At 40.7% G+C, this 22,649-nt stretch overlaps 2 protein-coding genes across 14 annotated transcripts in view; both read left to right on the plus strand.

The window, feature by feature from the left end:
• Positions 1 to 22,649, plus strand: part of LOC131688555 (fat-like cadherin-related tumor suppressor homolog) — a 690,234-nt gene that overhangs the window by 91,407 nt on the left and 576,178 nt on the right. The window lies entirely within an intron of this gene.
• On the plus strand, positions 15,304 to 20,672 carry LOC131687317 (uncharacterized). The gene is made up of 2 exons (XM_058971393.1): positions 15,304 to 17,320; positions 17,395 to 20,672. The coding sequence occupies exons 1-2, from the start codon at positions 15,304 to 15,306 to the stop codon at positions 20,670 to 20,672; spliced, it is 5,295 nt and encodes a 1,764-aa protein (XP_058827376.1).

Genomic DNA, 22,649 nt, shown 5'->3' on the forward strand with positions numbered 1-22,649 from the left:
TTTTAGTACCGTTTTTATTGTGATTTTTCTCAAGAAAGCGGTGTTTTGAGCACTTCAAGAGCATAATTATGGGGAACTTTTGCTGAAAGAAGAACTAGAATTTGAAATACTTTTTAAAATTTTGATGATTTTAGGACAACACTAAAACCACTTCAGCCAAACGAAGCAGCTTGTCACGCACAATAAATGTTCCTAAGACATCAAATCTTTAATCCAAAGATGAATTACGTCAAAAATTGTTTCTTGCTAGTTTCGCTTTCTGGAGAACTGTATACTATGCGACGCGACGGTCCGTTTTAAAGAAATTTGGTATATGTATTCCTTGCACCAAGGAGATGGTTATGTGGTGGTTATTTTTAAGAGGGGGGTTACCTTAGGCATAGAGAGAAGAAGGAGGGGGTGGCCAAAGCATTTTTTAAATTATGTATATTATTTGGCATATGTATTCCTTCTACCAAGGAGGTAGCTATGATAGGTGCGATCGAAGCCTGTCGAGGAGGGAGGATTTCTGAAGCATTAACTATCTATTTATCCAAATAGATTTAAAAATCTAAAAGTTTGTTGGATTTAGGTTTTCCAGTACACCAATAGAACGGCTATTATTTAGCTAATAGAGAAGACAATAAAATACCACGGCATCTTACCGGTTGGCCCGACAGAAATATAGCGAAAACCAAAGAAGAATCGGTATCGGGAGAACTTCTGGTTGGCTCGGTTTCGGGCGACCTTCCCTGATTGGGAAATTCATCGTCGGATTAGGATAGGTTCATCATCGGGAATCGAGTTGTTCGCGAACAATTCGAAGTTGAACGGGGAAGTGGTGCTGCACGGCACAAAGGAGCCGAACGGCTCAGTAAATTAGACAGTCCAAAGTTTGCTGCCTAGATTGTCCTCGTAGGGGAAGAATACAAATTCTCGACCCACAGCTAATTTTCCTACTGCCATACAGAAATTGCTACGTTGTGTGGATGGTCAAAAACTGGTAGTATGTCGAGTAGGGTGCTGTAACCCTAATGAAAGAACTACTAAGTGGTTGGATTGGAGTGTGTACTGTGCACATGAATAATACCATAAGGTAGTGTCGAAAGAAATCAAGTTCCGTGCAAGAGTAGTTTTAACGCGATCGGGCAGCTGCCCAAATCCATTTCTTGAATTGTTGGGGTTTGTACATTTTTTTCCTTCTCAGGATATTTTTGAACATTTTTTCTGCTCAATGCCATTTCACAGACATTGCCCGATTTCGACGAACTGAGTCGAATGGTATTAAACTCGACCCTGCGTACCTCGATTGAAAAATAAGTTTTCAGACTGATTGCATATCCTTCCCTTATATGAGAAATGCTAAAAGTTTTATTTAGGAATTTTATGAGTTATAACATTCTTCAACTCATAACTCTGTAATCATAAATGCGATCCAAATGAAATTAGACGGTTATTAAGGAGGAATTCCACGAAGATCCGTCCGAAAATCTCCAAAATCGTGACCGACCATCTAATATTTCAATGAAACTTTACAGGTTTCACAGGCATGGAAGACTAAACATTTGCTATAGTCAATAAGATTATTTTGAATCAAGCGCAATTTTTTAAAAGAGCTTAGACGTTTCTACGTGCATTAATTTCAAGTTTTTTTTTGTTCGATTACCCTATTTTATCCAACAAAGAAAAAAATGTTGTGTCATTTTTCATAAAACAAAAACCTATTCTTTTAAATTTTTTATATTTTGTCAAAAAAAACCTAAAGAAAAAAGAAAAAGAACTTACCAATAAAAAGTTTTTCTAACCATAACTTTATACATGTTTTTAATTTCATACTAATTGACATACAAAACTATAATTTTATTACAAAATATAATTCTAAGTATCATTCTAAGTCAAAACAAAACATTTAACAAATATCTTTCTAACCATAACTTTATAAATGTTTTTAATTTCATACTAATTGACATACAAAACTAAAAATTTTATTACACAATATAATTCTATGTATCATTCTAAGTCAAAACAAAACATTTAACAAATATCTTCCAAAATGCGATAGTCTTCGAGATAATTGGAATTTTGCTCCAACAAAAACAAATAATTTGTGTAATTATGCCCTTTTTAAAAGTTATTCGCGTTACCCCAACATAAAATGTCAAAAATATAATGTTTAACGTTTTAAAGACGTAATAGGAATTTTTTTCAGCTATTTACAGTCAAAAACGCAATTTTATTTTTTCATGTGATCCTAAATGCCATCATAAAACAAAATACTCATAACAAAAATAGCTGAGCTGATAGACATATTCTACCACATCCATTCACCTAAAGGAGTTATTTGCTTAGGTAGGTCCGAATAGCCCCGGGATCCCCTATACAATTTTTTGACATCCAAAAGTTCTCCCTCCCCCTTTATACTGTGGCAAATGTCAAAGTAAGCTCAGATACCGAGTTTCACATCCACTTAAACAATTTTAGACCCCCGTCCACTTCGCTTGAAGTTTTTGACATTTGTGCTACGGAAAACTGTAACTTTTGAAGTAGCACTTGGAAGATGGTATACATTTTTCAAAAGAAAGCATTCTTAGCATCACAATGCAAATATTTTATTATCTCGGAAATTACGGGAAGTTGGAGTTTTGGAACAATTTGTTACAAAAATCCACTTTTTCTATTGATCATTCTGCTCAATGCTGCAAATCATACATAGTTTGCAGTTTATCCATTGTAAAAAACTCATTAATTAACGGATCCTTTGCGATCATTGTCAGAATATGAAAAGTTGGGGTTCTAGAGCAATTCGTAATTCATTTTCAATTTTATTATTTTCTCTTGAAAATATCTCTAACATTCTTCAAACAAATTTTATTAAAACTGCATTGTTGAACGTGAAAAATCCTAAGTAATGATATAGAAGCGGATTTTTTTATCGGTAAAATGCAAAAATCGAGCCATTCCGGAGAAAGAGATTTAATTCAGCGACATGGTGTCACCCGTTGATATGGGAATTTGATGTTTGATTGAGCTCTTCGACACGTCACTCCGGAACCTGAACTCCGCTCAAAATAAAATTGAATTGCAGTCTATGGAGATTTTACACCTGTTAATTGAGAATAACTTTGTATAAAACAGGCGTGCCATCTCTGAGCAAAATGAGTGACATTATTTGGCACTTAAACACACATTTTCCGTTTTCAACGAACTGCCGAACTGAGACTCGACTCTGCCGGTCTCGGTTCAGAAGTCGGTTTTCAGACTGATTGCATAGCCTTTCTTTATACGAGAAAGGTAGAACATTTTTTTTCCGTTACCAAAGATGGTCGATTTTCCAGACTTTCGTAGTTGATCCTCAAGTTCTTCTAACAGTTAAAGCGACCAAAGCGATAATAATAATAATTTTAATATAGGGCATTCCGGTTACGAAACAAACTCAACCCAGCAAATCCATAACTGCAGTGTTGATTGAGAAGTAATTATCCGATTCAATTTTCATCGAATCCATCCAAAATTCCGCCACATCAAGCGTTTTCGGAACTCAGCTCACCATATCAACAGAGATTGTGCAATGGGATTAGACTGTCAGTAAAAAATCAATTCCAAATACTATTATATACATCCGCCTATTAAACTGATCAACTGACATACTATTAGAACGTCTGCAGATGCTGTGCGACTGGCGTTTGCAATAACTATTACCTAGGTGCAAGGACAATAATTGAAAATTTGGCTATTCGATTTGAAAAATCAATGTATCTCGCATAGACAGTTATACATTGTTCGTTCCAGGTTTGAAGCACTGAAAAAATGATTTATTTGCACCCCAGACGGTGAAACTAAAAATATTATTTATTCGAATGTTTAAATGAATTTTGGTTTATTTTAACTGTTGATATTTTTTCAATTTCGTTGTAATTAAATAAATGAATTGTCGGGAGAAGTACATTTCTTGATTTATTTTATCTCTTTCGTTGAAGGGTAGCAAAGCACGCCGTGTACAACTAGTGCTTCATACATAAACATTTATAACGTCCAGAAATGTCACGATAAATTATTCGAAAACTTTATAATACAATGTTTATTCGCCACATCGCAGAATTTGCTGAAGTATACTCAAATATTTGTTTACCTTCTTCTGAATACTTTCGTAAATGATTGCGAAAATTATTGCTCCTAGTTTTTATCCGTAAAGTTTTATAGCCAGCAACAAATCTCGTTTGATTTCCCAGCCTTGCACACAAAACCCAGCTTGGGCAAGTACACCACTTAAAAAACTTTAGCTGCTGAGGGGATTCTTGTTTTCCCCCAATCAAATTGCACTAAAAAGCAAACTTAAATCAGACCAGAAAAGTTTATCGTGGAAGAAATATGTGAGTGTGCCAAGTGGAAAAGGGGAAATTCTCGTCGACGTGCTTCGTTCTTTGATATCAAGCTAAAGATACCTTCGGTTCTGCTTGGTCGACAACTGACACGACCAAACGTAAAGTGCAGATTCACCCCTTCAAGAAAGATAGCTCTGACCGTAATAGTTGTGGATGTTTTTTTCGTCATCACCCAGCAACAATTCAGCGTGTCGCTCAAGTCAAGTTCCCTTTTTGCACTCTGCACTCATCAGAGGTGGGTTGTTCGATCCTCAGGTTTACAGCGAAAGTGACACCACTATACGGTGTTTTTCTATACAGCTTTAGTCTAGATTTTCACAAAATCAGCCAATAATTGTAAACCAATCGATTCACTGTGCCCCAACCCCGCAACCGACATCGATTTGAACAAATGCTTTGCTTTTAAAACAAAATCAGAACGGAAATCAAAGCACAGCGTAACAATTGGGTGCAAGAGATTTAAGCTGATGGAAAACTGTTTATAGCATACATAAAATCAACGGATTTTAGTGATAAACGTTTTTGAAGCGAAATTAAACCACCGGCTCTTCGATAGACCACCAAGCAGGAAGAAGTGGCATATTGACAAATTAGCGATTCTATTCGAAATAAATTGCCCGACAAAAAGTCTACTGTATCACAAATTATCCATCCATTATGACGAAATCGTGTAGCTTTAATTGGACCCGAAAACATTCATCGCTGGCAGCACAAGTAGAGTCACTGATTGGTATTAACAGATTTCAAAAATACATACAGTGAATCTCAGAATTGAGGGTACACCCGGGATGAAATTTATTTGTCTTTTATTTTGGCTGGAAATCTTATATATCTCATCAATTCTCATTCCGGAAATACATGTTGATTAATCCTATATAAACCAGTATCGTGAAAACGAAATGGTTAAAGCTATCACCCCATACCAAGAGAAGTTTACAGAATAAGTATAAAAGACAATGATAAGTCAAGTGGCCATTAAAAAGTTCTTGGCCACAAAAACGGCTCTTGACGATTCTGGAACTTCTTCTTATCCTTAAAAATTCATGAATTTACAAATAAACAACTTACAAATAACAAATAAATCTCATCCATTGTGTACCTTCAATCCTGGGTTTGACTGTAGTTACTGATAACCGACGGATCCTCTTTGGCTGGCAGCCACACGGTGCGTTCAGTATATTGGAATACATATTCTAATTAAATAATTCTCGAGCCAAATGTATTTTTCGAATGCATCGGGTGTGCTAGCGAGTAAAATCGTTGGTGCAAACAAGACCCAATTCAATTACCTACTTGCAAGTTTTTCGAATACTGTGCTCACTGTAGCACACTGAAGCCGTGTGGTGTCCGGCGGGCTGAAATCTTTTTGCACTATTTCAACCAAGAATAGAACCTCTGGGAACTGCTCCCATGTCGTAAGAGGCGACTAACAACATGCTAGGAGTTCCTAGGCCGAGGTTTTGTTCCGTACCGAAGACTTAATCTGGGCGGACCTTAAGGTTTTCCATATTACCCTCTTTCCAGTCTGTATTTAGTGAATCACTGACATATACCTTTTCTGATTCGCCTTTCTTGATTGTGTACCAACGTTTTAAGTTTCTTCTGGCGGTTGTATATTAGCCATAAATGACGAAATCTAATTCTACACTAAGTAACAGAATATATTAATATACCGGCACTTCCACGCCAAGGTTTAACTTCCAAAGCTTTGGCTTAAAAACCGTTTTTAAAAAATGGAAACTTTCATGCAGGAAATTTATTGAATTGGCCTAAGATGGAGCTGTCGAATTTCACAAAAAGCTTTTTATGTTGCAAGTGATCTGTAGTTGTGTTAAATTAGGTATTTTTCTATTATATTTGGAACCGTCTACCGACAAATCTACATTTACGAATACCTCCAAAAGTGACTTCTTGAGGTCTCATGAAGGCCTGACACTAGCTTTATGATACTTTTGCTTTTCTAAACAGTAATAAAAATCTCAACATTCAAGAACTTCACTTTGTCAGAAAATGTAGGGCCATCGGAAGCTAAAACTTCGTAAAATCGCACTCCTGGTCCTTTTTTCAGTGCAGTACTCTACGTCACTCGTTCAAATTTGCACCGCTCTTATGGTAGTCGGTATTTGCTAGTATTACTGTTCTCCCATCCATTCTGGTAGTCAAACGGTGGGATAGCAAAATTCTTACAAGTTTCCTATCTCATGCCTCCACGCGATTCTAAGTCTATTGATGACATTTGGTCCTTAGACCGCAGAATGAGAGGGTGCGAACAGAATGAGAGGGTGCGAACAGATCTAGTCGAGAAAACATTGCCGTAAAAATGAATAGTTGATCGGAAATTAGCCCCAATACGACTAATCTGACTAGTATCTATGAACACGGCTCAATACGTATTGAAAATTCGCCGCGTCTGTTTTTATGAACCTAATTTAAAGCTCCGTTATTGCTAACAAGCCCGTGCATCAGATTAACAATCCTTTATATTTCCCTTCAGTGTTCGGTATTATCGCTCGTATACTTGTATTCCACAAACAATCCGATATGGAAAATAAGAGGTACTTTCCTTGATTTGTAACATCTCGCGCTATTTTTGCCAGTATAATATGCTGTCACTTGGTAGTTTTCGGGCCAATGAGTATATCGTGGAGAAGAAGTAGCGAGTTCTGTCCGAATACTGTTGCAATAAATAGTGATCCGGCCCATTACGCAGATAAGATTAGCTTTTCCAGGCAATACTCCCACGATCGGCTGTGTGGAGTTCAAATTGTTTTTGTTTAGGGAACATAGTATACTCTCGGTAGCCGGCTGCCCAGAGTTTAAAAATAACCAAAAACTAAACAAGATCATCTCTTTTTCGAGTGATCGTGCACTCGAAGACTAACTAAACAACTACCTAATAAAATATGCTTTACAGGTCGCATCGTTTGCTTGGAGCGAATCCTAGACCTGATACCCTTCCAAACCACCAACTCCGTGACACCTATGGAAGAGTCTGATGAATCGTCGTCCTTCCGTTAAGTAGGTGGAGCATCAACACTTCCTGTCTACCTTATCCTTTATCCTTCCCCGTGAACGATGGAGATGGGGGCGGCCGGCAATGATGGCTATCATGCTGTTGAGGTTTTAATATGGGTCGGATTGGTATGAATTCCTACTTACCACTTCCTAAGCAACTCTTATTAGATAATCAGCAGTCAAACATGATGAAGTCAGTGTGCAATCCGCCAAAATCATCGTCACAACGCAACGCAACGCAACGCAAAACTGTGCTCACTGTAGCACACTGCTGAATACACTGATTACACTGCTGAATACAGTGAATAAATTGCTCACAGAAGCACGGGGTGATACAAATTTGATTTCAATGAGCTCAATTTTTTGGGTTCACGTATTTTTCCATATCGCTGTTAGAAACAATCACCTTCGTTGAATGACCAACACTCTTTTTCAAATTAATTGATCGAATTAATCAGATGCGATTGGTGTTTCATGGCGTGTTTGGAAGTTCGAGCACTTTAGCGGTTTGTCAAACATTGGACACTAGCGTTTTCAACAGCGTAATGAGACGAGATATTTCTTACATATACCATTTCGTTTTCATTCTGCCTTTCCTGATGGAGTCGTTTAAAATTATTTGGTGCTTTGACATTTTTGGTGGACCTTAATTAGTTATCAGGACACTGAAACGTTCAAGTTGTTTTGGAATTCAAAGATGTCTTTTTGGTCAAAGATTTCTAAAAAAGCAATTATTTTGCGTTGAATGACCGTCTACTGCTTATACTCTTGAAAATAATGATTTTTTCATTTGACGTAAATCTTCTTTCACATAAATATTTTGATAGAGAAACGGAAATATGACTTAATTTTATGTTTCTTTTCGTGTATCTTGAATCCCCATGAAACAGTATTTATGAATTCATAATTCTACTTTGAGAATTATGTTTAATGACCCACTTTTACACCAAAGTCTGGAGTATACTTCGTGATTTTGAATTTAGGTGAGTAAACTTGTAAAACATGCTGCACGAAACAAAATTCTGTGATTTGTAAAGCGTAAATTTACATGCTCTATGACTTAAGTATCAGCATCAAACCAATCGCATTTAGTCTCATTTAAAACTTCTCTGAAGCTGTCCTAGTAATATTTTTGTAAAAAGGGTGAAATATTAGTATTCAGTGTATGTTTTGCAAACTTGGGTGCAAAAATGCAATAGTTTACCAAAAATTCGAAATCATCACGGTCTTAAACTATTCAAGCGCGCGTTTGAATGTGAAATGATGTTCAAATCGTTCGTTGCTCGTTAGCAACTCAGGCAACGCCATTGCACAGTGGTCCAGATCGCTAATTTAGGAGGAATTTTTACTTTCTGACAAACCTGTATAATTTAGCCGTATCATGTCTTAGGATGAATTTGTGTACTTTAGAAGATGCTTCTTTTTATTGGAATAGTTATTAGGGTGGTTCTAATTTATCTAAAATACGAAAATAAACTTTTTACTGATGAAAGATAGAGCTCCACAGTCTTCCACAAAGTTGTAAAGTAACTTATTTTGAATAAATTTGTTGAACATATTAAAGCTCTATCTCTTTTAGTTTTTGTTATACAAGAAATTTAAAAAAAAAGATTAGGGTGTTCCTGAAAAAAACGTTTTTTTAGTATAACTTTCGTATCTTTTACTTTTTGTTAACACAACCTTTGAACAGCTTATTGAAAACTTCAAGCCGAGTATTTTTCTCCAAGACACCGAAGGTCTAACTTTTTTCTTTAAAAAGTTATGGACACTTTTCGTTAAAAAAATAGCCTATTTCAAGGCTCAATATCGCTGATGCGGGCACCTAAAATTGAATTCTGTTTCCACCACATGAAAGACCATACTTATTAGTATATTTGAGCAAAAATTGGCGAATACGATATTTTTTTAAAATTTGCAATTTAGATTTAAAGTTTGTAGTTTTGCAGGTTCAACGCATTAAAGCATTTACACACATATCGTTGTATTATGAAAAAAGCCACTTTCAAATATCATTCTCTCATCGCAGCAAGCTTTGCATAAGTGAAACGACTGTCAAAAAAGGTTTCTGATTTTATTCGTTTTAAATAAAACTAGTAAATATGGATATTAGTCGAAGAGAGTTGGCGAATTTGCTTATTGCTGGTAAAAAGACAGATGAACTGCTTAAGTTCATTAGAAGTAGTAATCCAAATGTAAAATTGAGACTTGTTAATGTTCGAAAGAAATTTTATATTTTGTTAAAACAACCTTTGAACAGCTTTTAGAAAACTTCAATCCACGTTTTTTCATAACTCTGAAAGTCTAACTTAATACTTTCAAAAGTTATGGAAACTTTTCGCTCATAAATAGCCCTTTTTCAAATGTCATTATCTCTGATTGGGGCAAATAAAAGTAAGTTCGGATTGAACCATAGAAAAGAACATACTTTTAAGTATATTTGAGCAAAAATTGGAAAATATTATTTTTTTTAAGCATGTAATTTTAAATTTACTAACCAAAGTTTTAAATTTTATCGCATAGCGACATAAAAGAAATTGCCTAAAGCCTTTGTATTTCCTTTTCTGTTTTGCTTACATATCAACAATACAGAATGTGTTCATTAAAAATAATTTGGCTATGACAACAATTTATGATTTATATAAGGAGAATTTATTCAATGCCAATTAATTAAAAAGTAGATGCATTGCATTTTCAGGTATATCCAGCGGTGCTCGTTGAATTCGACGTTTACATTTAAGAGAAATTATAGGATCTGATGAAACAAGAAGTCTCTTGAAAACGTCATCAAGATTGACGAGTCGATCGAATTTGCGTGCGTGGAATTCTCGGAATCTGCGAATACTTTTATTCCTGGTTTCTTGAACTTCTTCACTGCACATACCTACTGGCAGCATGTTATGTTGAATAATGCTTCCTCCATGGACCAGGAGTTTATGCACGGTTGGTGAGAGAGCGTACCAACCATACAGGCGTACATAAAGCAATCGTGTATCTTCGGCGTAACTCCGGTAAGCATCCGCGTTAATTCCCAATTTGCTGTTGATGATTGTTAATAGCACATACATACGTTCTAGCAACATTTCGTCCAACCCGGTTTCTTCTGCAACGACATCTCGGTTTCTGAAAAATTTTCGAGCTGTGTTACCATCGTTAGAATTTCCGCCACCTGGCAAAGGTTCGCTAATACGAAGACCTAAACGGTCACGTAACGCTTGTCGAATTTTTATTTGTCGTTCCTTAAGCTCGCTGGTATTTTTGCCTACGCGCCAACGCGGTTTTGCTAGAGCTAAACGGTAAGCAATATTCAATAGTAACTCCATTGCTCGTATTAATGCATGTAAAGGTGAAAAAACATATAAACTATCCGGTGGATCGCTGGCTTCCAGTAAAGGATCATTCAATCGCTTTCCGGAGCGTTTGCATATATAACACGCTTGAGACGGTGTGCCTGTTACGTCATTCACTACCTTCGTATCAACCATGGAAAATATGAAGCTTGAACTAATCGGAATCTTGCGCATATTAACATTTACTATAGTCGGGACTAATTCATCGATTTGCTTGTTCATCGCGGCAACTTCATCCTTTGTTAGTTCAGGATTTTCCTTCTTGAAAATTAATTTTACTGGTCGGCACAAGGATACTGAAGATGGAAAATCATTATTCCAAAGAATGCAATCTCTTGACTCATCTTTCCGGCGACTAACTACACGTAAAGGTACTATAGATAGAGCAAATATATGCGAATCGTTATACTCGAATAGTTCTCCATTTTCATCTTCGTCAACGCACATTTGCTTGTATCTATGTTCAAGTGGAAAAGAGACTGTCAGTCAAAGTTTAGAAGAAAAATAATGTTGCCTACCGGGAATGGTTGCTGCTTCCATCGCAGCCCCACTTAAAGATAACAAACGTATTATCCTCAGGATGCAGTGGTAGAACTCCAATATTCAGAAACGAGATGAGTCGTTCCACGGTATGGTTAACAAGAGCTTGAAGGGGAACATACGCACAAGAAGGCTGAACAGAAATTCCTGAAAAAAATTGTTGATTCAGGGACGAATCTTTGAGAATAGTACATACCGATCGGATAGCATAGTTTCTTTTCTTCTACTATTTTATTATACGCGGGATAAATGTCCAAACCCTTCTGCATAACTGAGCTGCGTATGTTTTGGTACTGCGCCTTAGAAAAATCATTTTCACAAATAAATCTAAGTGCCTCCTCCGCAGTAAACGCTTCTGCAATCGGGACAGCCATAGATCCTAAATTCTCTACGGTAGATCTGACGGGACTTTTCGACAATCGTTCGATTTGTCTGCCAACTAAACGGAAACCAGTAGAATTTTTTTTTTTTTTCATACGTTTATTTGACACGGCATTTGCAATAGCTTTTTACGCCAGTTTCTTTTTTTACATAGCACGTTACAAAAATCCTTAAGACTAATTTTAACTATACTAGTACTTTGTCTAAAACTAACACTGAAATCACTTTATTGTTTGCTTTTTTCCTTACATTGTTGTATTTCATACTGATCTAGTATTTTCGGGTGTATTTATTTACTTTTTTTCTGTTATTGTCTAAATTTAAAAACTAAATATTCTAGGACCCTTTAATTGGTGAATGATTAGCCTTGGATGAGAGTATGAGGAGATGAATTTAATTAAATTTTGACAGACGCTGTTTTTATAAAATGATAGATAAGTTCCATGTATAGAAGATCGCGATACGCCAGGATGTCTCTAACAGGAACATGGATTGGTCTTCCTCGGACTTGTAAAGAATCTACTAATTGTGATCTGGCTTCACGATATTCAGTGCAGGACCAAACAACATGCTCAATGTCATGGTAACCTTCTCCACAAGCACAATGATTACCCTCAGCGAGCCCAATACGACGGAGATGCGCATCTAAAGTATAATGATTGGACATGAGCCTAGACATCACACGGATGAAGTCCCGACTTACATCCAATCCTTTGAACCATGCCTTCGTTGATACTTTAGGGGTAATTGAGTGTAGCCATCGTCCCATATCTCCATTGTCCCAAGATGTTTGCCAACTAGCAAGTGTCCTCTGTCGAGAAGCGCTATAAAATTCATTGTAAGCGATGGGTCTTTCATATATTTCACCATCTAGTGCACCAATCTTGGCTAAATTATCAGCTTTCTCATTGCCCGCAATAGAGCAATGGGCGGGGAGCCACACTAGGGTAAATTTATAACATTTTCTTGTCAGGTTACTCAGAGATTCTCGTATCTTCCCCAAAAAGAATGGATCGTGATTATCAATCCTCTTTGAGCGTAGAGCTGCAATTGTGCTGAGACTATCAGTGAGGATAAAGTAATGGTTCGGGGGTAAAGTATTAATTATTTGCAAACTATAGTGAACTGCTGCTAGTTCCGCTATATAAACAGAGGCGGGTTCTGCAAGTTTGAGAGAAATTGAAAAATTATTGTTGAAAATACCGAAACCAGTGGCCTCACTGATTCGTGACCCATCAGTGTAAAACATTTTAAGGCAGTCTATGTGTTGATATTTACTTGTGAATATTTTAGGGATCTCCCGCGAGCGTAGATGATCCGGAATTCCACGAATCTCTGCTTGCATGGACGTGTCGAAGAATAAAGTGGATTCAGGAATATCTAGTATATTGACGTATGTGGTGTAGCGGTCATGTCATATTCAGCAATATTTTTCAAATTTTGTAGAACCAGTCTGATTTGTTTGCGCCAAGAGTTAGACAACCTACCGTTGATCGACTCTTGCGCAACACCCTAGCAAATACTCCTCTCCGCGAGGGGAAGAAATTAAATTGCCTGTTGAGATTCTCCTGAAGACGAAAACCATGACGATCCTTCGCTTGGAATGCTTGAGGGAAAGGGACAGATAGAGCCAAAGGTTAGCTGACAGAATAAAACAGCTAGTAGGGTCGTTGATTTCCGAACTTGTCCGAAGAAATTTGCGGGAAAATACGCGCTTCCTGTAAGTACGTACGAAATTACCTTCCCTAATCTGAGGATTAACGCTGCTCGTCCATTTCGTCCCAGTCCGCCAAACGTTTTGGAAGCTCGCGTGATTTGTCCGGTTTTAGTTTGTCCAAAGTAATTAATGTGACGTGATAGTACTGTGAATTTGTCTAATTCTTTGCTCTCCCGTCCAAATAGCTCAGGTCAAGTTGCAATTGAGTAGATATTGCGTGCGTAGGAAAGTGTGTGCAGAAGAAATAGCAGAAAGGTAAATGTGCTCAAAGTTTCGTGCCATTGACCCCCACATGTGCTAATGACCCCGTTGTGCAATAGCCACACGGCACTTTTCATTTCGCACAGATTCTACGAACGAGAGGAAGGAGAGAGGACAAAATCACACGCGCGCAGGTCCAAACGCAGGACGAAGTTGAACCCGACACCGATACGCCGCCGGAAGGAAGAACGGTCCATCGACAAACCGTTTCCTTCAGCCACCGGAAAACCATCGCAACTTTTCCGGCCGATTAAAGCATCAGCAGCAACAAATAACCGCTGGTCAGAAACCGGCGCGGCGATCGATGTGATCGCCCATCATCGCCCGTCATCGCAGCAGAACGATCGACAGCAGCAGAAACCAACAGCAGCAGATTGGGTGAGTCGTATCGTTCTTGCTAATTAACTGTGAAGGGTGGCGTCCGGGGAGGACGCCACAGTGATTTAATCCGGAAGAGCGCAAAACGCTCGAGAAGTCGTCCACGGACGGCTAGAATTAGGGACGCGTCCATGAAGTGAGGTTGTGTGTCGGCCATTATATCGAGTTCCGTTTTTATGAACGCCACACACAACCCTTTAATTAATTAGCCACCCGGGTGCAGAGTGCTAGCCAATAGAGCACTGGATCAGTGAGGTGACGTCACTAAAAGTTTGGGAGAGTTTTGATGGAAAAAGCACACAGTATGGTCAATGAGCACAGTAGGGAGAGAACACGCACACAGACAGAAGCTAGGCCTAGAATTTGAAAACTTTCAAATACAACATGAAATAGAAATAAATCTTTTCGTTCCGTACCGTGAAATAAATGCTATTTAGTGTAAACGTAGTCAGATGTTGTATTCATGTAGTACTCCCGTAAGTTTAGTCTCGTTCTAGTATGTTTACGTCACTTCGTTCGGTGTAGCTCTCGTTTTGTTTCGCTGTCTTCCGCTTGGCGGAATTTGATTAGTGGTGAAAGCTTCGCTTTCTGCATGTTTGTGCCACCTGGTAGTGTGTGGCTGCAGTTCCAGTGATGATAAGTTAGGTATGGGGAATTTCTTACCGCGTATTCTCTGAGGGTAAATAGGTTCTTGATGATTGCTACTGACTGATAATAGGGTCGTCTACCCGACTTTTGGAGGCTGACTTTTGATAAGCCTGTCTGGTTCGATCCTAAATAATTTCTTTAGGTGAAGCTTCTTCAGGGACTCGCCCTAAGAAGAGTCTCATCCGGGCAAACAAATCTTGGCGTGTAGTCTTCCTACGGGAAGTGGCGCATAAGCTGCACGCTTGCTAGGGATCGACCAGGGCTGGCTACAAATTGGCGCCCAACTGCAGGATTTTTTCGGAAGTCTTGAAGAATAATCTGGAGAATATTGTTGAAATTATGATTGTTTCGGTTATTTATTTTTTTTCTTATGTACATATTTAATCTAGGTTCATGTTGTAATTTATGTAGTATTTAAGGTAATGTAGCGTATTTTGGAGACCGTTTATTTTTGGAGAAATATCATCAGGCATATTTTTTTTGGAGAAATTTATTGAGGATACAGAAATATTTGGGGATTCTGAGGAATATTCGAGTGTTGATGTGGTTATACGGGAACATTAATTAGAGATAAGGTTGTATATTTATTTTTGCCATTATTTTGTACATTTTCTATATTATTTATTAAATTTTACATATTCAAAAATAAACCGAAATGGCTTCTAAGTTTCCGAGAGCCGACCACTTAACCAATGAGGAAGTGGATTACGAGCTCATAATCCGTGGTAAGGTTGAGGAAACAAAAAATGATTCGGAAGCCAAATACCGACTGTTACGAAACCTTTTTTACGAAGATGTGAGGGAAAATCGGGATTATCCGTCGCGGTTTACTATCGAACAAGAGTTCGATCGCGTGTCAAGTATAATCGATGTTTTGAGAGGGAAGTTGGAGAAAGGTCCAGATGAAAGGTGCATTTCCCGATTAAAACATTACGCGCTTAGGGTCGCCCGAAGCATAGCTGAGGATCCTGGATCCGAAGCCATGCGTAAAGAACTGATAAGGGAAATTCGAAGTGTGTTGAACAGATTTAGTGGGAAGAAGGGTTCCGAAGATTCTCACTCAGGAGAAGTTGTCGACAATCAGCAAAAGTCATTGGAGTCAGGGAATGATGATAGGAAAGACGAGAAGCACCGAGACGACGGACAAGAACGCGAAGACAGGTCGTCTGATGAGCATTCGAAGCGATCCCTTGGAGCTATTCCCAAAACGGCAAGTGAGGAACAACTACGGAGGGAAAACCAACTTAACGACGAGAACAGAATGCTGAGAATGCAAGTGGCTGAGTTGAGGCGAGAATTGGCAGAATTTAGACTGGCAACCCAGATACCGGATCCGACGAGGTTCGTCAACCCTTCCAATCGAGGGCTTCAAGTTCCTGAGCTGATGAGTAGGGTGGAGTTCGACAGAGAAGCGCAACCGACACCGTACAACCGAGTCAACCGTCCAGAAACCGAACGCAGGCTGAGAGAAGAGGTACCACAACGACGATATAGCGGCATTCCACAGACGAGACAGGATGAGTCCGATAGGGGCCGAGCGATTCGAAGGGAATCAGTCGAACGACGGATGGAGACAGTAAGCGACCGTTCCTACTACGATACACGAGACGGTCAGGAGCAAGCGCGACGGTTGAGCAGAATGTATAATATGGAGACGAGAATAGCTGAACGGGAGGATCCAGCTGATAGACGGTGGAGCGACAGACGGAGTTTTTCTCAGTGGGCTAGTCGAGGTAATCCCACCGGTGGCCTGCATCGAAGGCAGAGTGCAGTAATCCTGCAGAGTAGCGAGGACGAAGATGAGTATGACGCTGAGCAGTTTCGTCCAAGACGTCGTGTGAATCGACGAATCGCGGATCGTGAGATTCAGGACGCAGACCGGCGTATGGAGAAATGGCATCTAACTTTTAGTGGCAACCCCCGCCATCGATCGTTAGAAGATTTTCTCCATAAGATTCGTAGGCTAGCGCGAATGGACCGGATCGCAGATGACATCCTGTTGCAGCGGGTGCATACCATATTGCGAGGAGATGCCTACGATTGGTATTTGTGCTACGCTGACGAGTTCCTAGATTGGCAGGACTTCGAGGAGAAAATCCGCTACATGTACGGCAACCCGAACAAGGACCAGGGAAATCGTCAGAAAATTTACGAGCGGAAACAACTTAGGAACGAGCCGTTCTTGACGTTTAAGACGGAGATAGAGAGGTTGAACAAGCTTCTATCATCACCACTTGATCAGGAAAGGGTGTTTGAAGTCATTTGGGACAACATGCGTCCACACTACCGTTCCAAACTGGCGTGCAGAACTGTACGAGATTTGCGCAAGCTCGAATACTATGCGTACCGTATCGATGCGAACGATCCGGCACTCAGACAGTGTCGAGAAGGACCGACACGTAACACGACGGGTCTACACAACATCGAGGCTGAAGAGTCGACGGGATCCTATTCCGAAGCAGAAGAGGTGAACGCGTTAGGAAAGAGGTTCGATGGTGATCGGCGGGCAAAGGAGCAGTCCAAATCAGTAACGCGTGCTCAACAACCCAGTACCACGCCGGCAGTCGAACAGACAAATGGTCCCCTTTGCTGGAATTGCCGCCAAACGGGACATATTTGGCGAAACTGTAGACACGAAAAGCAGTTGTTCTGCTACATCTGCGGAACACCCGGTAAGACGACGGTGACCTGCGAGAACCACCCACGGATTGACCGGGACAGGATTGGTAATCCATCGGGAAACTAGGTCAGGAATGCGGAGTAGGGAACAACAGCATTCCGCCGACGAACGATGTTCCCAGTCCTAGTCCGTTTGAGGACCCGTTTCTGAAGGTGTGTGAAGTAAGGGTCCACACCGAGAGCAGCCCTCACATAACCGTGAAGATTTTTGACACCGAATACGACGCTTTACTCGACTCTGGCGCAAGTGTCAGTGTAACGAGTATGACCGATATTGCCAAGAGGTATGGTTTGACGATGCAGCGTAGCCCACTGAAGATTGTCACGGCCGATAAAACTGTACATGAATGTCTCGGATTCGTACAGCTACCGATGATATTCAAGGGAATGACCAGAGTGATTCCGACGCTAGTGGTGCCGCAAATTTGTAGAGACCTGATCCTGGGATACAACTTCTGGAAATCGTTCGGAATCGAGCCGATGATTGAGGGAGACCACGGATTCGAACGAGTGGCCACTGTTGAGACCACTTCAACGGGATATGGAAAGGTGGATACGATCCAATTCACCTTGCTGCCGATCGAGACGCTACCCGCGTTGAAGAATGTTGACCCTGATGCGACGTTGGATATTCCGGCTCTAGAGCTACCGGAACCATCAAAAACGACTCCGGAGACGGTAGAAACGGAACACGATCTGACACCCGTTGAACGCAAGGAGCTGATTGAAGCAATCAAGCAATTTCCATGCACAACAGCAAATAAGTTGGGTAGGACCTCGTTGTTGCAACACGAGATTCGGTTGACCGAAGAAGCGAAACCGAGAAGACAACCATGGTATCGGTGTTCACCAGCAGTACAAGCGGAAATGGAAGCTGAGATTGAACGATACAAGCAGATGGATGCTATCGAAGAGTGTTCGAGCGAGTGGGCCAGCGCTTTAGTACCAGTTCGGAAAGCGAATGGTAAACTACGAGTCTGTCTGGACTCTCGCAAGATAAACGCCTGGACTAAGAAAGACTCGTACCCGATGAGGAATATGGGAGAGATCTTTCATCGTTTAGGGAAGGCGAAGTATTATTCGGTAGTGGATTTGAAGGATGCCTATTTCCAGATTCCTCTAAAGGAAGAATCAAGGGACTATACGGCATTCCGCACACCGCAAGGCTTGTTTCGGTTCAAAGTTTGTCCGTTTGGTTTAACAAACGCACCGTTCACGATGTGCCGGCTTATGGACCGGGTAATCGGATTCGATCTCGAACCAAACGTTTTCGTCTACCTGGACGATATCGTGATAGCGACGAATTCGTTCAGTGAGCACGTGAGACTACTGAAAATAGTAGCAGAACGTTTGGCAAAGGCAAATCTGACGATATCGCTTGATAAGAGTCGATTTTGCAGGAAGCAGGTGACATATCTCGGGTACCTGCTAACGGAGAGAGGAGTATCCATTGACAATGCACGGATTTCGCCAATCCTCGACTATGCTCGTCCGAAGAACGTGAAGGATATTCGGCGACTTCTCGGTTTGGCAGGGTTTTACCAGCGCTTCATACGTGACTACAGTCGCATCGTAGCTCCGATATCCGACCTGCTAAAAAAATCGAAAGCTAAGTTTGTGTGGACGGAAGCAGCAGAGATAGCGTTTGGAGAGCTAAAAGCAGCTTTGGTGTCGGCACCGATTCTGGGGAATCCAGACTTCGAAAAACCGTTCACGATCGAATCTGATGCGTCGGATAACGCGGTTGGTGCAGCACTGATACAGCACGTTGATGATCAGCCGAGAGTGATCGCATACTTCAGCAAGAAGCTGAGTAGCACGCAACGGAAGTACGCCAGCGTAGAGAAAGAATGCTTGGGTGTGTTGCTAGCAATTGAGCATTTCCGCCACTACGTTGAGGGTTCTCGCTTCAAGGTGGTCACCGACGCACGTAGTTTGCTGTGGTTGTTCACGATCGGGGTGGAATCGGGCAATTCGAAGTTGCTAAGGTGGGCTTTGAAGATTCAGTCCTACGATATCGAACTGGAATACCGGAAGGGAAAGAATAATATACTGGCTGATTGCTTGTCGAGGTCAGTGGAGACGATATTTACTCTGACCGCCGATGTCGAGCATCAGGAATTAGCGGCGAAGATCCAGAAAGACCCACCGAGTTTCCCGGATTTCAGGGTGATAGATGGACTGATCTTGAAGTACGTCAAAGGGGACAAAAAAGTGGAAGATGCACGATTCCAGTGGAAGAGATACCCGTCGAAGGTAGAGCGGAAGGAAATCGTCCAAGAAATTCACGATCGAGCTCATCTCGGTCCGGAGAAGACACTAGCAGCGGTGAAGGAGCGCTATTTCTGGCCACGAATGAGCAGCGAAGTGAAAAGGCAATGTCAGGCGTGCCTTGCATGCCAAACTAGTAAAGCGACAAACCAGAATACGACCGCGCCGATGGCAGAGCAGAAGAAGTTGGCTCAGTATCCCTGGCAGTTCTTGGCTATGGACTATGTCGGTCCACTTCCAGCTTCTGGCAGAGGCCGAAGTACTTGTCTCCTCGTCGTAACTGATCTCTTCAGCAAGTTTGTGCTGGTGCAGCCTTTTAGGCAAGCGACCGCGGAAACGTTGGTACAATTTGTGGAAAACATCATCTTCCTGCTGTTCGGTGTTCCGGAAGTGATCCTGTCGGACAATGGGACACAGTTTACTTCAGCGATGTTCCAAAGTCTGCTAGCGAAGTATAACGTGACGCACTGGAGAACTCCGAACTACCATCCTCAGGTAAACGATACGGAACGAGTCAACCGTGTAATCACGACAGCAATACGAGCCTCAATCCGGAAAGACCACAAAGAATGGGCCAATAACTTACAACAGATAGCCAATGCCGTGCGCAACTCAGTTCACGATGCAACTCGCTACACTCCGTACTTCGTTATGTTCGGCCGGAATATGGTTTCCGACGGTAGGGAATATCGCTATCTGAGGGATTCGCAAACGACCAACGATGGTCAGCTGAAGAACGAGGAAAGGGAGAAAATGCTCGAAGAGGTTCGGGAGAACTTGAAAGCGGCGTATAGCAAACACTCGTCCTACTATAATCTTCGCTCCAATGCCAATTGTCCAACTTACTCTGTGGGTGAGAAGGTTCTGAAGAAAAACATGGAACAATCGGACAAAGGCAAGGGATTTTCTGCAAAGCTGGCCCCCAAGTATGTGCCAGCCGTAGTGAAAAGGGTAGTAGGAACCCACTGTTATGACCTTGAGGACTTGAAGGGGAAGAGACTGGGAATTTTCAACTGCAAGTTTCTCAAGAAACTCACCCTTTCAAGTTCAGCTTTAACATCGATCACTGGTTGATCGAATAGAAGTCAAGCTATGTACCTCTCAGTATTTACTGATTGAGACAACGCACCATGATGCTTTTGCTCTGGTTGCAGAAAATACTGTACCGCAGTTCGTAAAGTTAGCACTGTCCTTCAGACAGTGCACCCCCACAACAACTTCCATTTACTGGGGGCATCCTTGTTGCTAAGATCTTCATTCTAGCTCAAGAAGAACTTTGCGAACGTGTTGGATTATGGTCATTTTAGATCTCCTTGAGTTGCAGCACTCTTGAGTATAAAACATTTGTTACTGAACGAACAAGTTCCCCTCGACCAGAAGACAGAGCGAGTCCTTGATTTCATCAGGACGATGAGCTATAAAACCAAGAACTCGGAGCCACCAGTGCGTTGATGAGGAGTACCGCGAAAATTCCGCGAGAAGCAACAAAGCGTGAGTTTAAGACGGGGGAATCTTAAACGTTGATCGTAAAATAAGACTCAGAAGTCCTACAGACGATGTTGAGCAAACCCGAGTTAATCGAGCTGTCAGTAACAAATTGCTTTAGCTGAATAGCGTTGCAATTTTAAAGAAATCGGCAGTGTTCCTGGAAATTTAACCATGTTTGAAAAAAACACAGGTTGTATTGCATCGGGATACACATACCTTGTTAGCAACCTATACAAGACTTGTGGGTGGAAGAAAAAAGGGGATTGTGCCTTTGCACGATCACCCAATGTATAAAAATTTTGTAAATACTATTTTTCGGATATAAGTAATGTTAGTTTGTAGTTCACAATGTTTCCTTATATCTATGTTAGTACTTAAAATTATTGTATATTTCTTTATATTCATGTTATTTGTTAATTGTTATTTATTTTCTTTGTTATTTATTTAAGTGTTTATTTATTTATCACAATATTTAGCAAGAATTTTGGGATTTAGTGGGTTAATGTTTAATGTGGGAGTTTATGTTAAATGTGGGTTCATGTTGGGGTTGGGGTCCTTCGGGGTTGATTGACATCTTGGGTTCCGCCGTCCGATTGTTCCTAAAATGAAAAGGAAAACATTAAAATTTGTTCACACACTTACCTTTAACTGGAAGTCAACTTCCCTTCTCGGCATCCGTTATAGCTGTCTTCAAATAGGCCGTTTGAGGCAATTCCGGGTCAGCATGGCAGCAGTCCGTCCAGCGCCAGTCCCGCTAAATAGTTCCGGCCCCGTGCCGTGGTCCACATTCACGTCCAGTCCAGCTGCATGCGACATCCTTCGATTCTGAAATTCGTCAAACGTTTGTTAGCCGGTCTGGCAAACATTAAAGAAATCATTTAAACTCACCACCATCAATTTGTCGTCCGCTTCAAGTGTCCAAATCCGTCCGTCCACAACAGTCCAGTGCCGAACGGACACATCCCTGCCTCCATCTGAGTGGATTTGTTTTTGTTGGTGTGGTAGTCCGTTTCACCTGAAAAAAACATGAAAAAACAACACAAAATTAGTTAACTCACCTTCTAGGACACGATCCGTCTTTCGGAAACGCTTTTTCGGTACATTTTTGAGCCATTTAATGTGAATATTTGATAAATTACCTGTATAGTTTCCAATGTACACAACACACAACACATCACTTCGAATATTTTTTAGTTTGACGTTTCTCTTCGTTGCGGGTTGGTAGTTCAGTGTATGCGTGAGTTTATGAGAGCTTTAATAGGGTTGGGAACTTTTTCATTTTCGTTGCATTTCGGTTTTGTCGAAAGTTTTTTTCGACGTAGGAAATGTAACGTAAGATGGATTTATGGGATATGTGGTCATTTAGGGTATGTGTTCGTATTGTCGGAATACATCCGGCTTTAATACATAACCAAAATGATTGTTTTGGGAGATATTTTCGGGGGATATTTTTGGGTGATATTTTCGGGGGATTTCGGGGGATATTTTTGGGGGATTTTCGGGGGATATTTTCGGGGGAATTTCGGGGGATATTTTCAGGAGAATTATGTGCAGATTTCTCAC

This window comes from Topomyia yanbarensis, chromosome 3, assembly GCF_030247195.1.
Source record: "Topomyia yanbarensis strain Yona2022 chromosome 3, ASM3024719v1, whole genome shotgun sequence".
NCBI classification, from domain to species: Eukaryota; Metazoa; Arthropoda; class Insecta; order Diptera; family Culicidae; genus Topomyia; species Topomyia yanbarensis.

Excerpts from the sequence above, each read along its gene's own strand:
- LOC131687317 (XM_058971393.1), top strand. The coding sequence starts at position 15,304 with ATGGCTTCTAAGTTTCCGAGAGCCGACCACTTAACCAATGAGGAAGTG. Across the intron at positions 17,321-17,394 it reads CTACATCTGCGGAACACCCG|GTCAGGAATGCGGAGTAGGG; the intron begins GTAAGACGACGG and ends TCGGGAAACTAG.